This window comes from Monopterus albus, unplaced genomic scaffold, assembly GCF_001952655.1.
Source record: "Monopterus albus unplaced genomic scaffold, M_albus_1.0 scaffold141.1, whole genome shotgun sequence".
Taxonomy (NCBI): domain Eukaryota; kingdom Metazoa; phylum Chordata; class Actinopteri; order Synbranchiformes; family Synbranchidae; genus Monopterus; species Monopterus albus.
In genome coordinates this window covers 688,503-702,688 of record NW_018128021.1, presented here as the reverse complement: position 1 = coordinate 702,688, position 14,186 = coordinate 688,503, and the positions used below count along the sequence as shown (strand labels likewise).

General features: G+C 40.7%; 1 protein-coding gene across 4 annotated transcripts in view; it reads left to right on the top strand.

Annotated features, from left to right (window-relative positions):
* The first annotated feature begins 1,552 nt into the window (after nt 1–1,552).
* stxbp6 (syntaxin binding protein 6 (amisyn)) overlaps nt 1,553–14,186 on the top strand; it is a 52,771-nt gene continuing 40,137 nt past the window's right edge. Inside the window, exons 1-2 of one of the 4 annotated variants that reach the window (XM_020614007.1) lie at nt 1,553–1,879; nt 9,194–9,405. In XM_020614007.1, the coding sequence (XP_020469663.1) occupies nt 9,252–9,405 (154 nt within the window). In that variant the 5' untranslated portion in view covers nt 1,553–1,879; nt 9,194–9,251. The remainder of the gene's footprint in view (nt 1,880–9,193; nt 9,406–14,186) is intronic. The other 3 variants (XM_020614009.1, XM_020614010.1, XM_020614008.1) reach the window with 3 other exon arrangements.

The window sequence follows — 14,186 nt, the reverse complement described above, 5'->3', positions numbered from 1 at the left end:
TCAGAAGACTCAGCAAACATTTTTCACTCTGAAATCCTTCACATGAACTAGTTCCACATGTTGTGCCAGATGATGGAGCAGCTTGCTGTAGCATGAAATCACAAAGCCAGACATACTGTACTGTAATAGGATCCCAAGGAAGCTTCAAGGGCTGAGAACTAAGGAGCATTCATATTTGATTATTGTGCACTGGTTTACTGTTTCTAAAGAGCTTTAGCTGTTGTATGAGCGATGACAAATCAACTGAACTCATTAATACATCTACTCTCCTGTGATGTTGTAGCAAATTACAGAAATGCAAAGTGTTTTCAATGAAATTCTGAAGGCCTGAGAAATCAGAAACCTTTTTCTGCCATGAGTGGATTTATTTATCCTTATTTATATTGCATTTAATATCGCAGCTTCTTCAGTTTACCCAAGGACATCTGCTACAGTACTACAGTACAACTGGTACTCTGCTTATCATGACAGATAATGCTGGCTCAAATATCAATTCCCTCTGCAACATGTTAATAATCATCTGCAAAGACCAAGAAGTAAAAAAACAAACAAAACAGAAGCACATAAAACTTGAGCTATTTCAGATGAGGCCCCAGCGTCCAAGTCTCTTCAAAATGAAGACAGAGCTTATGATAGAAACCAAATCTATCAGGGGAGGAATTATCGCTCTGTGGGGAATTTCAGCCGAGGAAAAACATTAGCCAGACAAAATCACACACACTCATAGACACATATACTTCCACTGCCTCTGTGCCTGTGAATTCCCAGAGTAGATATTTCTGTTGGCATGGCTGTAGAATCAAAAGATGGTGGTCAACAGCTCCTGGCAGTATAGGACAGTGCTGAACACTGACATCTCCCACACACCCAGGAATGAGTTATTATAAAATGTTCAGGCAGTCTAGGCCTGTCTAAAGAAGTAAGTCAAAAAGTTAGGCTGCTTGTATTCACGGTGAACATGGGGGATGCCCTAGGTACCGATCATTCAGCCAATTATAATCAGAGAAAGCTAACATTTGAGAGGCAGGGTGATAAAGACCATAGAATACTATCTTTGCTACCAGTAGAACATGTAACATGCCCTTAAGGTGACAGTAGGTCTGTCACTTTATACAATGCCCATAAAGTCACTGCTGTGGGGCCAGTTCTTTCCACTAATACAACCCTATAATGTCACCCTAAGTGTCACTATATATATATATGTTGTACTATAAACAGAGATATTTAAGGTTTGAGTCAGTGGCTGGGCTAAAGGAGCTTGTGTCACTGTCAGTAAACAATTTATTTTGTTCTGTGCCCGTTCAGTTATGATGAAACCTATGTGATGTTTGTGTAAGATACACTGTCTTTGTAAACAAGTCTTAAGTGTTTAAGTGAAACCTCTTTGAGAATGATTACTTTCAGCTTTGAAATTGCTTTTATTTACTTTAATGTAGTTTATTTGGACCAAACTTTTAAAACGTCGCAATAGATGGGAAAAGGTGCTAAAATGCTTTATGAGCTCACAATGGCGCATAAACATCCATAACGTGTCCATATGGGAAGTCCCACAACATGCAAGAGCAGGCTACGTGGTGGTGTGGCACCGTGCGCGTCTGTCTGGGAACCTGCTACTTGCTTACCTTCCTTACGCGTGCGCGCGCGCCCACAGAGTCACAGACAGACACTCCACAGAAACGGCTGCGGGAAAAGCAAGCTCTCCTGCTGCACAACAGAAGAAGACGCGATGTTAAACACGAAATGCTCCCGTTTACCCTGAGAAGACAGGTGACAACAAGGAAGAGGCTGCTGAGAGAAGTGGATGAACTGTGACCGCAGCTGGCGAAATTAACCGGAGGATTTGTGACCTGCACGTGGGAATCAGCGCTGAAACGCGTCGGTGAGTACGGTTAACGTCAAGCTGAGCTTCTGGTTTAGAAACCACATTGCGCATAGCAAAGCTTTCCAGATGGAAGAAGTTTTATTGACGCATTGTAGCCATGTAGGAGCGGTTGTTTTCTAGTTATCGATTAGCAGTTGGTACTTCAGCTGCGTCAACAACATTTCAGGGACTTTACGGCTGAACCAGGACAAGTGCGCCCGCGCGTTCAGCTAATTAACTGAACGTGCCCGTTTGGCTGCTATAACACTTAACGTTATTAGTTTAAAGTAACGTCCCCCCCACCGTTTTTATCAACAAAATGCTGCTTTATAAATGTTGTTTTGGGCTTAAACAGCTTCTGTGCTGACAAAATCAGAAGTCGAAGTTAAATTGGTGTGTGGGGGGGGAAGGGGAATAGTTTTGTGTTCTGTGATGTTCATGGCGAACTGCGCCTTGTTTTGGGTCTGTCATTATTATAATTGAAGCTTGTCTAGGTCTGTTGACCAGCCCGTCCTCCTGTAGCATTGGCGTGTGACTTGGAAGTGCAAATATTCCAGTGAAATTCCTGTCAGCACAGACAGCAGGCGAGTTTGGGTGTTGTCCAATTTGAAGAGCTGGGCACAATGATTTTTAGGCTGCGCTTGGATCCACCTTAGTACAACCACGCTGAAAGCAGGCTTTAGCTCTGTGTGTCGAAATAAACTTTTGGTATGTTTGTGTCCTAAACCGAAACAAGCCCAACAACGTGTAACAAATGTCATCTATTTGGAAACGGCCTTGTTTTGACTGGCTCTCAAAAGGATTTATGATCCTAAGGGGTTAAAATATTGAGGCATTTCAGGCACATGTAATAAAAGATTTTTCTAAATATGAACCAATGTTTGAATCCTCACTATGAATAAATGCAGTTTCTCCTTTATTTTAATGTAGTTTTATTATCGGCTAATTGCTTGGGTTGGCTTTCTGATAAGTAGAAACACAGGATGAGTCTAGTTCTATTTAAGTGCTGGTATCTCAGAAGAGCAATTACTAAATATCTCCACTGCTGAATTTCTGTGACAGGTTGGGACCTGGAAGGCCTTTTGGTTCAGAATAGCTGTGAGATTCCTAATTCTACACTTGTGCCTCCCAGTGGTGCTAACTAACCCACTTTCTTTAAAATATTGCTTCTTCCTTTGCAGGGGTTCAGGGCTTAATTTACTTTGGAATGCTATAAAATATGAGCTTGTACCAGGCTTTCTCCCTCTGTCCACCACTTTAGCCTGTGTTCAGAGGACACATATCCTTGAAGGCAGGCATAAAGAGCCTTGTTTTTTTTAGTGGTTCACACAAGAGAAACAAAAACACACCTGGTGTTTCTGTTGAGATCACTAAATTTGGTGTCCCTAATCGCTGTGGTCACCCTTCCTGTCTCCCTGCATAGAAAATTATTATTTGCAATACATTATAATGGAGAAGTAGTAAAAGTTAGACACAAGGCTGATTGTTTTGTTTACCAAAGAAATGTTTGCTGATCATACATCAAGTGTATCATCTAAACGTACTATTTTGGCTGTGTACACTGCTGTTGCATTTTGCTTATGCAAACTAACTGTACATTCATTTTGTATTGTTAATACCTAAAGCCATTGCTCCAGTATATTATTGAGTCATTGTGGTGATGATCCCTGCAGTTGTGTTTGAGACATCTATTAGTAAGTGCTCTACATTTGCTTTTCTGCTGTTTACCCACCACTGTTCAGGCCCTTTCAGATGTTTTATTGCTATAAGGTGCCTGGCTATAAAAGTGAGCTCATTCGGGGGCCTGACATTTCGTTTGTGAATTCATGGTTAGCTCATGCCTCCCTGTCACTATATAACCTTCACCAACAGTGAAGATCCCCACAAACATGGATTGGGTCCTTACATATCTTTCTTTTTTGAGGGAAAGGGTAAGGCTCTAACCAACCTGCTGCTTTGTTTAAAGGTTTCTTTTATTTTGCAACATAAAATATATGCTTGTGGGACATGCAATGTATTTATTCATGTCTACCTTGTAGGGATGGGTATCTCTCCCTCTCACATAATTCGATATGCATCTCGATACACGGTCCACGATTTGATACAAAAACGATACAGAAGAATTAGTAAAGATATAAAGTGCAGTTCAGTGATTTCAATTGAGCTAATATTCAGTTTTTATTTAGCTTTTCTTTGAATGAGTTGGCTTCCTCTGAGCAATTTTGTGTTTCAAGCAGCAAAAACCAAGTGTGTAAAACATGTCTACTCTTTAACAATAGTGAGCAATGGGTACTGGTGCACAGTTAACCTTTGTACTGTGTTCAGCTGCTGTTTCACCTTATCATCCAGACCATTGGTTAGCTTGTGCCTATCATTTGTCCAAATTCCACATTTTCAACAACACAGGTATGTATCGTTGCAAATATCTTATAGCTTCAGTAAACGCTCCAATCTCTCAGTGCATTTCAGACAAACTGCTTTAATGTGCCCTCAAGAATAAAGTGGCCTACATGTTAAAGTAGTAGCATTCTGTCTGATTACCAGTTATGGGTGCTAACTTAGGTTTCCCCGTTCCCACTATTTGATCCCTGTGCTTAACGTAAACGTTTCAGCTGTACAAAACCGGATGTTCAATTTGATGACCTTCTTTCATGTAATTTCCAGTCTAGCCAGCATTGCCATGTCACTTGGATTTGGTTATGAAGAGCCCAGCCCTGCTGTCTTAAACATAAGACAAATAAAGGCTGGTTTTCACCTGACTGTGCTAAAATGAAGTGTGAGAGCTAGAGAGCAGCTCAGAACCCACTGTCGGAGTGTCACTAAAGAAGACGGAGCACTCTGCTGAATGTGAACAGAATAGTTAAGGAAGTTTGAGATGTGTTTGAAGTAACTTATAAAGCCTGGAGCTATTGTTTAGTATTGTAGTTTCCACTCCTCTGACTTTTTTTTTCACACCCTCACTTTACATATACAATAACAACAGTATAGCAGATTTGACATAGTTGAACAAATGTGATGCTTTTTGGATGTCTGATGGCAGAAAAACTGATCTTTGCTGACTGGCATGAACATTGAGTTTGTTCTGATGGAGGATTTGGTCCTGCATCTCAAAACTTGGACAGCTGACTCAGGCCTAAAGTCTTACCAGGCTTGAACAAGCTGTCCTACCCTTGTACTTATGTTTGCCTTTGCATTAGAAAGTTACAAGTTGTTCTGTTGTACATTTTCTACAAGGTTGTTTCAGAGGAAAAAGCCGTTGACTTAATGTTTTTCAATCTAGCCTTAAAGCAGAGCAGCACAGAGAGCTGTTTAACTCCTGTTTTAGTTCATGCCATTTAATGCAGTTTTGGAGTGGTATATTGTAGAAATATTGCTGAAGTTATGGGCCCTCTTTCACTTACTTAGCCTGTGTGTTTATGAAATACCAGAGTTTTTCCTCAGCAGACCTGGAATATGTAGCTATATAACATTATTCTCAGCATTATTGGCCCATTTCAGCATACATGATACTTTAAAGTGACTTAAAAGTTTTACGGCGCATCTCAAAACAGAGTTTGTCAGATTTATTTGCACCTTAATAGAGAACTAACATAGAATCTCATGTCTGGCAGAGACATGACAATAACAGCAGGGCTCACCTTAATCTGCCAGTTATTTAATGAGGAGTAACATTGCCATATGTGCAAGTGGCAATTTTGGATCCTGCTCATTCAAAGTGACATTGTTATATGGCATCACTTTCTAAAGATGTAATCTGTGAGTATGCGTGCACCATAAGAGTGGTTTCTGTATCAAGGCAAGTCAAGACCCTGTTCATAGCCACGAGTCAACAGGAAAGACGTGCATATTCAAAACCTGCATGTCACTGTCTCATTTGTTTTAGTGGTCGTTCAGTTTGCCTTATCTCACTAGTTCACTACACTGTAGCTCACTAATTCATGTATATGCAGTCAGTTTCTGCTGGATCACCATCTAAGTAATTCATCTGCCAGCATTCTAATTACACGAGCAGCAGAATAAATATACTTGGTAATTCTTTTCAAAATGGATTTTGTGCTTGTGCCAGCTGTCTATTTGGTTTTAAGATTTCATGCCTCTCCAAAGGAAATTAAAGACACAACCACCGATCAGTGTGAAAAGGCCCATATTAGCTGCTGGTCTTTTGGGCCCCCTTCCTCTGCTTTTGCGGCTTCTGCTACTGTGGCAGGTTCCTTTGAGCTGGAGAACCAGACCGTGTAGATGCTTAAAGAAGTGACTGTGCACCTCTCGCACAGGTCCACAGCCCCCCCCACCCCCGAACAAGAGTGAAGCACGGGAACAGTGTTACTATGGCCGCTTGGCAAGACACAACCACAGTTAATGAAGTGGTTTTTAAAAGGGGTTGCACTCGAAATGGGGTGCTAAGCAGCTGTAAAATATATGCATGTCATTTTCACAGCCACTGTGTCTCACCGGCTTTCTCCAGTACAGCTGCACAGCCCTGAAACGTGCGCATTGCATAAGACCGCTCAAAGTTCAACCTTAAGCTACAGTATATGCATCGCAGCTGGATACAGTTCACTGCCTGGAGGCTCCTGTTTGCTGCTTCCTCTTCTTCCTTTTTGTTTTCTCCTCACATCCTCCGTCCTTCTTGCCATGCTTCAGTGGGTCACCTGAGGGGGGATATGCACTCCCTCTTGTCTGGTTACAGCTTGCAGAGAGAAGTGGGCAGCCTTACTTCTCAGCTTGAGGATGGTAGCAAAGAGTGAGAGGTGCTATACATTACAGATTCTACAAAGTAGAACTCTGCTGGGGCGATTTGCTACTAGATAGCAACAAGACCACCGACTTCTTTACAATTAACCTTGATTTTCAGGTTTAGTTTTCCTACTTGTACCTTTCTGTTAAGTGAGCAGGGAAGGAGATGTAAAAGTACAGATAACTAGGAGAAGGGTTGTGGTCCTCTGGTTGTTATTGTGAATGAGTATGAATACGGATGTGTACAGTATTGTGCATCTGTAGTCTGGTTGATGGATAACATGACCAAAAATGTCTGTGCAATTCTCTTAACAAGGCTTGAAAGCCGTGATGCACACAAAGGTTTAAACTACCATCTTTGGTAGCACGGACAGACAGCTAACCCCATAATACTGAAAGGCTTGTTCTATTCAGAGGATGCTGTCCAAGTTTTTTGAGTGCTGTGCTGTTTTGGTGTTTTGAGGTTGGACTAGCACAATACAGGCCTTTTTCAGAGCTCTGTATGACATAGACACACAGCTCAGTTAAAAGGCCCTGATTCCTTGTTCCTGCTTTTGATAGAGGGTTGAGTGGAAAACAACTTGGGGTTGTGATCAGAGGTGTCATATTTTTATGGGAAAAGTTTAATACTGTTTCCCAGCTGCTGTGTAGGACATCTTTCAAATTCCTAAGAAAGGTCCACTATTTATTAGCCTTTCCAATTACTCTACACACATTTCCAATTTCCAATTACTCTACACAAAGTCTCTTGGCAGGGATTTTTGTTTACAGCAAAGTCCTGCATTGCTTGAAAGAGTGGAGCAGATGGGTAGAGAGGGAGGAGGATATTCAGTAAGGCTGTAAATGGTCTTGTACAGAAACAAATGTGCAAAACAGTTTGTAAATGTGGAACTATTATGACTATAATTACAACTCCTTACTGTACAATAATTCTTTTACATGAACAGTAGTAAAAAATGGTGTTTACCTTAAAGCATACGTTTTTGTGACTACCTAATGATACGTATTTTGCCCTTTTTATAACTTATTTTTTTATGATTTCCTAAGTCTATATTTAACCTAATGCAGTTGGCCTTTCACATGTCTGTCTGGGCTTTTTACTAGTACATGTACACAGCATCTGTACAACATATATAATGGTACAGTGGTCTTGCGTTACAGTTTATCTTTGTAAAACCTGTAATGTTAAATTCAGAGAGGTTACGGTTCCACCGATTTTTGTCAAACCTCAGTTCGGATTATGCACATGATCTTCAACTGTAATGAGGTAAAGTATGAAGCCACCTCTAGATTCTGTCTTAGAAATTACAATAGAGCCAACACACACAAAAAATAATGGAACAATAATGGCTTTATGGAAGTACTATTTACTCAGCATGGCTATTTATTAGATTGCATTATACTGTAGCAATGTTATTATGTCAGAAGCTTTTATGTTCCAGTGCTGTTGAACTGTTTGTTCTGGCCTGATGCAATCCTACTTTAACAGTAACCATCATTCTCAGCCACTAATTTTGGGGGTGGAGAAGGTGGCTTGTGAACTTTATAGTCTTCATGTAAACGTTGCACTCCAAGTTTTATTTTATGATAGTCAATGAAACAATCTATTTGCTTATTCTCAGTTGCTGAATATTGATGTTAAAGGTCGTTGCACAACTTAGTTTTTGTGGTCTGTTGTTAATTAGCAAGCCAGTTTGATGAAGCCATTGTTTTTCAGTCTGGATTGCTTTGCCTCACGGTCGGGTAATTCATCCGCTGGTTGAGACTGACGGATAGTTTGGTTCATTAGGGTGACCCTTTGTGATATGTGGTTGTGGGCGCTTGTGCATCTGAAGAGAACGAGCTGGCGAGACAAAATTATTTTAAGCTCCAGAGTCCTCATGAGGGCATTTGGGCCTAATTAACCAATTTCTTTATGACTGTATCCTGCACTTAAGCACAGTTAGGCTCAACTAAGCACAGATTTCTGTGACACATCAGGCATACTGCTGTCTTTTGTGGTGTATTCCCAGTCAAGAAATATATTCACTAGATGTTGACTGTAATAACAGAAACATGATTGCTGTTCCGTATCTATGAGACCAGAGCTCTTAAGACCTTCAGCTAAAGTCATTTCATCTCTGAGTGGCAGAACACTGCAAAGCATTTAGAGAGATGGAGTGTTGAGACTGCCTGCAACATAGAAAGACACAAACATTGTACATTTTGGAAACCTTTAATCCCCCTGCCATTATTGTAACATGCCATACGCTGTGTGCAATAGAGTGTGCACATTTAGATTGGTTTGTTTGTACTTTGAGACTGAGTGGAATGACTGGTCTGAGGCTGTGAACACACAAAAGATTGAAGCTTTTGAAACTTTCACTGTTCTTTAACAATGATTTCTCCTGCTCGCGGCGCTTTAGCCTCACTGTGTTTATACCAGATGTGATTCACCCAAATTACAGACTATCTGAATGGCCAGATAACAGCAGAGATAAGTAAGAACATAAGTGTTTTTGTCATTTAAGAGACATTTTGAAAGCTACATTTTGTGTTAGTCGGTTCCATCTTTTCTGCTAATTTCATCAGCCATTTTCCTTTCTCTGTTCCCAGCAAAAAGTGGATCTCATCTTAGCCACTTACCAGCTGTTCACACCTGCCCTCTTCAGAGATGAGTGCCAAATCAGCAATCAGCAAGGAGGTCTTCATACCTCATGATGAGAAGATGCTTGCTGCTGTGCAGGTGAAGCGGAGGACCAAGAAGAAGATCCCTTTCCTGGCCACTGGTGGTCAGGGAGACTACATGACCTTCATCTGCCTCTCAGGTTAGAGAACAAATGAAATTTCATTTTCTCGTCTCTTTTCTTCTCTTCGGGATTCTGTGTGTTTAAACGGCTTTTAAAAATTCTATGTATTTGTGTGTGCATTATATAAACGCACTGTTTACATGTCAAGTGAACATAAAATAAGAGTCACTAGGAACTTATTTCATTCCTAAGTGTCTTGTCCATGCTGGGAGTTTGTCAGATATTGGCATGCACCATGGGGTAGCCTTCACTTCCCTATTATAATTGATACTTAATTAGCAATTGCGGTCTCCTAAGTTTGTGCAAAATGTCCCTGGACTGTGGTTTAAACCACACTATTCTGAAACCTCTTGCTAATAACTCGCCATTTATTTCAAAACAATTGAAACAAACTTCTCAGACAGACAATGATCTATCTGCTATTGGGCTCAGTCCCTGTCTGTTGGCATCGGCCCCAGATGATGCTTGTTGTTGCTAGGCTGTTGCTATGCAGGATGCTCTAGTGTGTTCATCAAAGCAACCTGTCAGTCGAAACTGGTCTGAACACAAATGTTTCTAACAGTTGAGCAAGATGGATTGCATCCTGCCAACACCTCCACTTGAGCTTTTCATGCTTCTTCCCATTTACACTGCACAGGGCCTCAAGCAGAAGAGCAGGCTCTGTTTAATAAGTTACTCACAACAAAGCTTTTTTTCCTGCTCACTTGTTAGTGTGTGCCTCAGCTTCAGTCACTATCATTTGTCCAAATCCCACATTTTCAACAACACAGGCTCGTGTCCTTGCAAATGAAAGTTCAGTTATTGACTTCAACCCAGCCACGTGGAGTTATTCACTAATGTTCTCTGAAAATAGCTGCTAACACTGGCGCTGTTACTTGCCTCAGGCTCTCGCAGTACACTGTTCAGCATGTTGCCTTTGTAGCATTGCTACTAGTGAGGTCCATGGTGCTCGGGTATACTCGACAGAGGTGCTGCATGTTCTGCACTCTGAAAGCTGCTAACACTATTAGCACTGTTTGCTCTTGCAGCTGCCTGTACTGTGCTCTGCGTTTTATTCCAGGACCTCCAGAGTTAAGAAGTAGGCCTACGATTGAATGCTGGCAGAAGATAGTGCATCTATATCAGTCTAATCCATATCAGTTTTAGACTATTTTTAAAATGCATTTGGTTCAAATGGTTTTGAACTGATGCAGCTGTAAATCTAGTTCTTGTATGGACTTTCTGATTTGGATCGGGTTATCTTTAATAAATGAAATACCCAAAGATATAAATTACTTAATCTGAATAAAGAAATTAAAGGCAATTAATGCAAGATAAATATTGAATAAAAATGTAAGAGAAGCCACTGTAAGAGTGGTAGAGAATAACCCCCCCCCACAAAGTATTAGAATAGCAGTGATCTAACAGGTGTTGAATTATTGGTTTACACTGACTGTATCAGGTGAATAATAAAAGCTGAATGTATTAGAGATCCACCCTTGACTAACTTATTTGAAACAAACACAGCATGAGAGCAATGCATGTGAGGATGTGATGTCAGGGCTCAATGAAGCAGTGAAATGTTCACAAGATTTAAAACCCAGCATACAGGAATTGTTACCCCTAACATGCTAGAAAATATGATAGTAACACACTCATCAATGAAACGACAATAATTGAACCATAATGAAAACCTCAAAGGGTAATCTGAAAGAAAGATTTATCACGTTCTGTTTACGTTTTGTAATTTTGAACTTTGTCCAGTTTTATTGATCAGAAGGGATTGCACGGTGCAGGGAGCGGGGGGTCTGGAAGTTCACATTTTGGTCTTGTCTTTCTTAGCAGTGTGTTTGTGTGCGTTTGTTGTGCTATTGCATCCAAAGACACATTTCAACATGTCTCCCTTGATTTTCTTGTTAATGTTCACTCTGATGAGCATGTTTACGTTTCCTCTGCCAATAGAATGATGCACTAAATCAATTTACTGCTGAGCTTTAGGTTAATCCTTTTTAAATACATTAGATTTACCCTGAAATTAAATAATTGTCTCATTACAAATTGATTTTCATTTTTCCCCCCTATTTGAGCATTAGCTGAGATATTGCATGCTAATTGAATTAGCTATGTGTATTATTCATCAGGATAATAGCTAGACCATATTAATTTGTGCCAGCAGAATTGCTTATGAAGACACTCCATAATCCAGCCATTTTAATGTGTGTTAGGTTCTGCTTTGTCAGTGGCAGATCACATCATAACAGCTTCAGAGTTACTTGATGGTAAATAGGAGGAAAATATTGTGTATCAATACAGGACAAAAGCCAGTACAGCTCTGTGTGGGATTATTTGAGGCTACTCTCCAGCAGTCTCAATGCTGAACACTTAGATTCTGTTCAGGCACAAACATATACCAAGTTATATCAAATTGAAGTCACAGTCATTTTTCTTTTGATGTGGAAACAAGTATTGTTTGACATGCACTCATTGCAGCGGCAGTCTCATCACGTCCCGAGCAGCAGCCTTCATCACTGTGCCCCGTTTGAGTGCCACTGCTCCAAAATCAATTAAAGTCACTAGATGTCCTAAGTGCTTAGTTTGCATGTTATAATTGAAATGCCTACATTATCTTGTAGCCTCCTTGAAGATTACTTATTGTAATTATAGCACAATGCATGACACGAATAGATTAGAAATGGGTCTTGAGTAGAAAGCTGCCGGTTTAAATTTCAAATGTGGTTGTGAAAATTGAGCAAGCAGCAGGAACTTTTTCTTACCTATAAGTCCTGTCCTACAGTATTTGAATCGTCTTTGTTTCTGCTTTGCTCTTTTCACAGTTACCCTGAACAGCAATACATTCTGCAGAACAGTACATGGTAGTAAATGTGAACATAGAGGACCCATGTTTATGACCCTGGTTCTCGGGCAGGCCCCTTACTGATGTGTCCTTCAGCAAATCACCATGCTCAGTTGTTCTCTAGGTTAGGCCTGCAGTTACCATCATCTAATCATTATTTTCATACAGTAAACTGTAAATCTTATCAGTGTGTCAGTTCAAACATTGTTCAAACATGATTTTTGGGAAAAGCGACAGCCCTAGTGTGTGCAAGTATAATCTGGACTGAGACTGATGCAGAGTCTGTCTTAAATCACTGGTGATGCACTGAGTTGTAGCCAATTCAGTGGAGGATTTATACCCTGGATCTATACATCATCTGGCTGGATAAGCTGGCTAGTGTCAGTGACTCCAACCTTGCTGTAAGGATGAAGAGGTTGGATTGCTCTAATGTTGGACTGTGTGATTTAAAGAGACTGTGGTCTGGTACACTCTTGCTTCATTTACTTTTTATATAATGCAGCTGAATAGGTGCATTATCTGTTTCAGTCTACAGGTGATGTAAGCGGGGGACGAGGCTCTGTGTCTTTTACTTTACTTTACTAAGGAGGCAAAAAATGGCCATTCATTGACTGTATCTTGCTGTATTATGAGCCGGGACATGGAGCTATATCATTGTTGTGCTGAAAAGCCTTTCATTGATTCAGTGTTAATCATTTTAAAGTGGCAACATGTTACATTCTATTACCCTTTGAAATACACCGTTCGGTACGTGTGAATGGATGTTGCATAATGTTCTAAAACGAATCAAGAAACTGCAGTTTGTGGCCACCACTACCGTCACCCTCTACAGGATGAACAGTATAGACAATGGAGAGATGGAAGGGCTACTATCACCCCCATCTCCTGCAGTAGTTTGCCTGTTAAGAATGGCTTTACTCTCTGTTCTGTATTAAGTCTCCTGACTGAACTGTTCTTTGTATCACATGTGGCAGCACAGTAGTGAAGGCAAGCACTGGCTTGTAGTTCACAAAGTCACGTGGTCTTTCTTTAAGCCAACCAAGCATTGTCCTTAGTTGTGCGTGTACTATGTGGCCAAACCATGTGTGAAACCAGCCTGCGCCTGCCTCCCAGCGTACTGGAGATTCAAGGCTGGTGTGGGGCTTTGAGAGTTCAGCATCTGTGCAACTATGTGAAAGCCTTGGTTATGTACAGTATGTAACAGTGGGGGAAGGGGGTCGATGACAGTCTCACTGCTATAGTAGCAGATAGCCAGAGGGCCACACATCAGCATTTATGTAATCTGTGGCATGTCATGGCTAGAGGAAGCCTACAGTATGAGGAGCTGTACCGTAGCGACAGCCACAGGTGCCTCACTTTCAAGTTGAGCTGGGTAACGGTATGAAACACCAGGGCATCACTACTGCTGTAATACACTGTTATAAGGTTTGACTGACTACGAGAAAAACAAGATAATTTTAATGATTAAGACTTGCGCTAGAAATACTATTACTTGCAAAGGAATAACTGTTGTAAAGTTTTCTGTTTGGGGAAAAAATAACTGCTTTCAGAAGCGTGTAATATGATGTTATGCAAGTGACAGCAGTGAGTCTGAGCTGTCTTTTTGACTGTGGATAAGTCTGAGTCTTTGAATTGGATGTTTGTTGAGCACATGGTTGTTTGTCTTGGGTAAAGAGCAAAACCTAACAATGGAATAAAGGGGCCTGGACATTTGCCACTTGGAGAGAGCAGTGCCTGTTTTTCAGAGTTGCCTCTGGCACCAGGAAAACAAGACCGGTTTGTCTCATTTTGCTGACTGTTGCATGGCTTCATTGTGAGCAGCACAACACTATTCTATTCTCTGTAGCAATAAACAGATTTCCATGAGTGGGAGCAAGGTTATGGAGCCGGGACTTTGGCATTGAAAAGAAAACAGTAACTGAAAAAGCATTCTTTGGCATTGAAATATTAGTATTGAAAAAAAAAA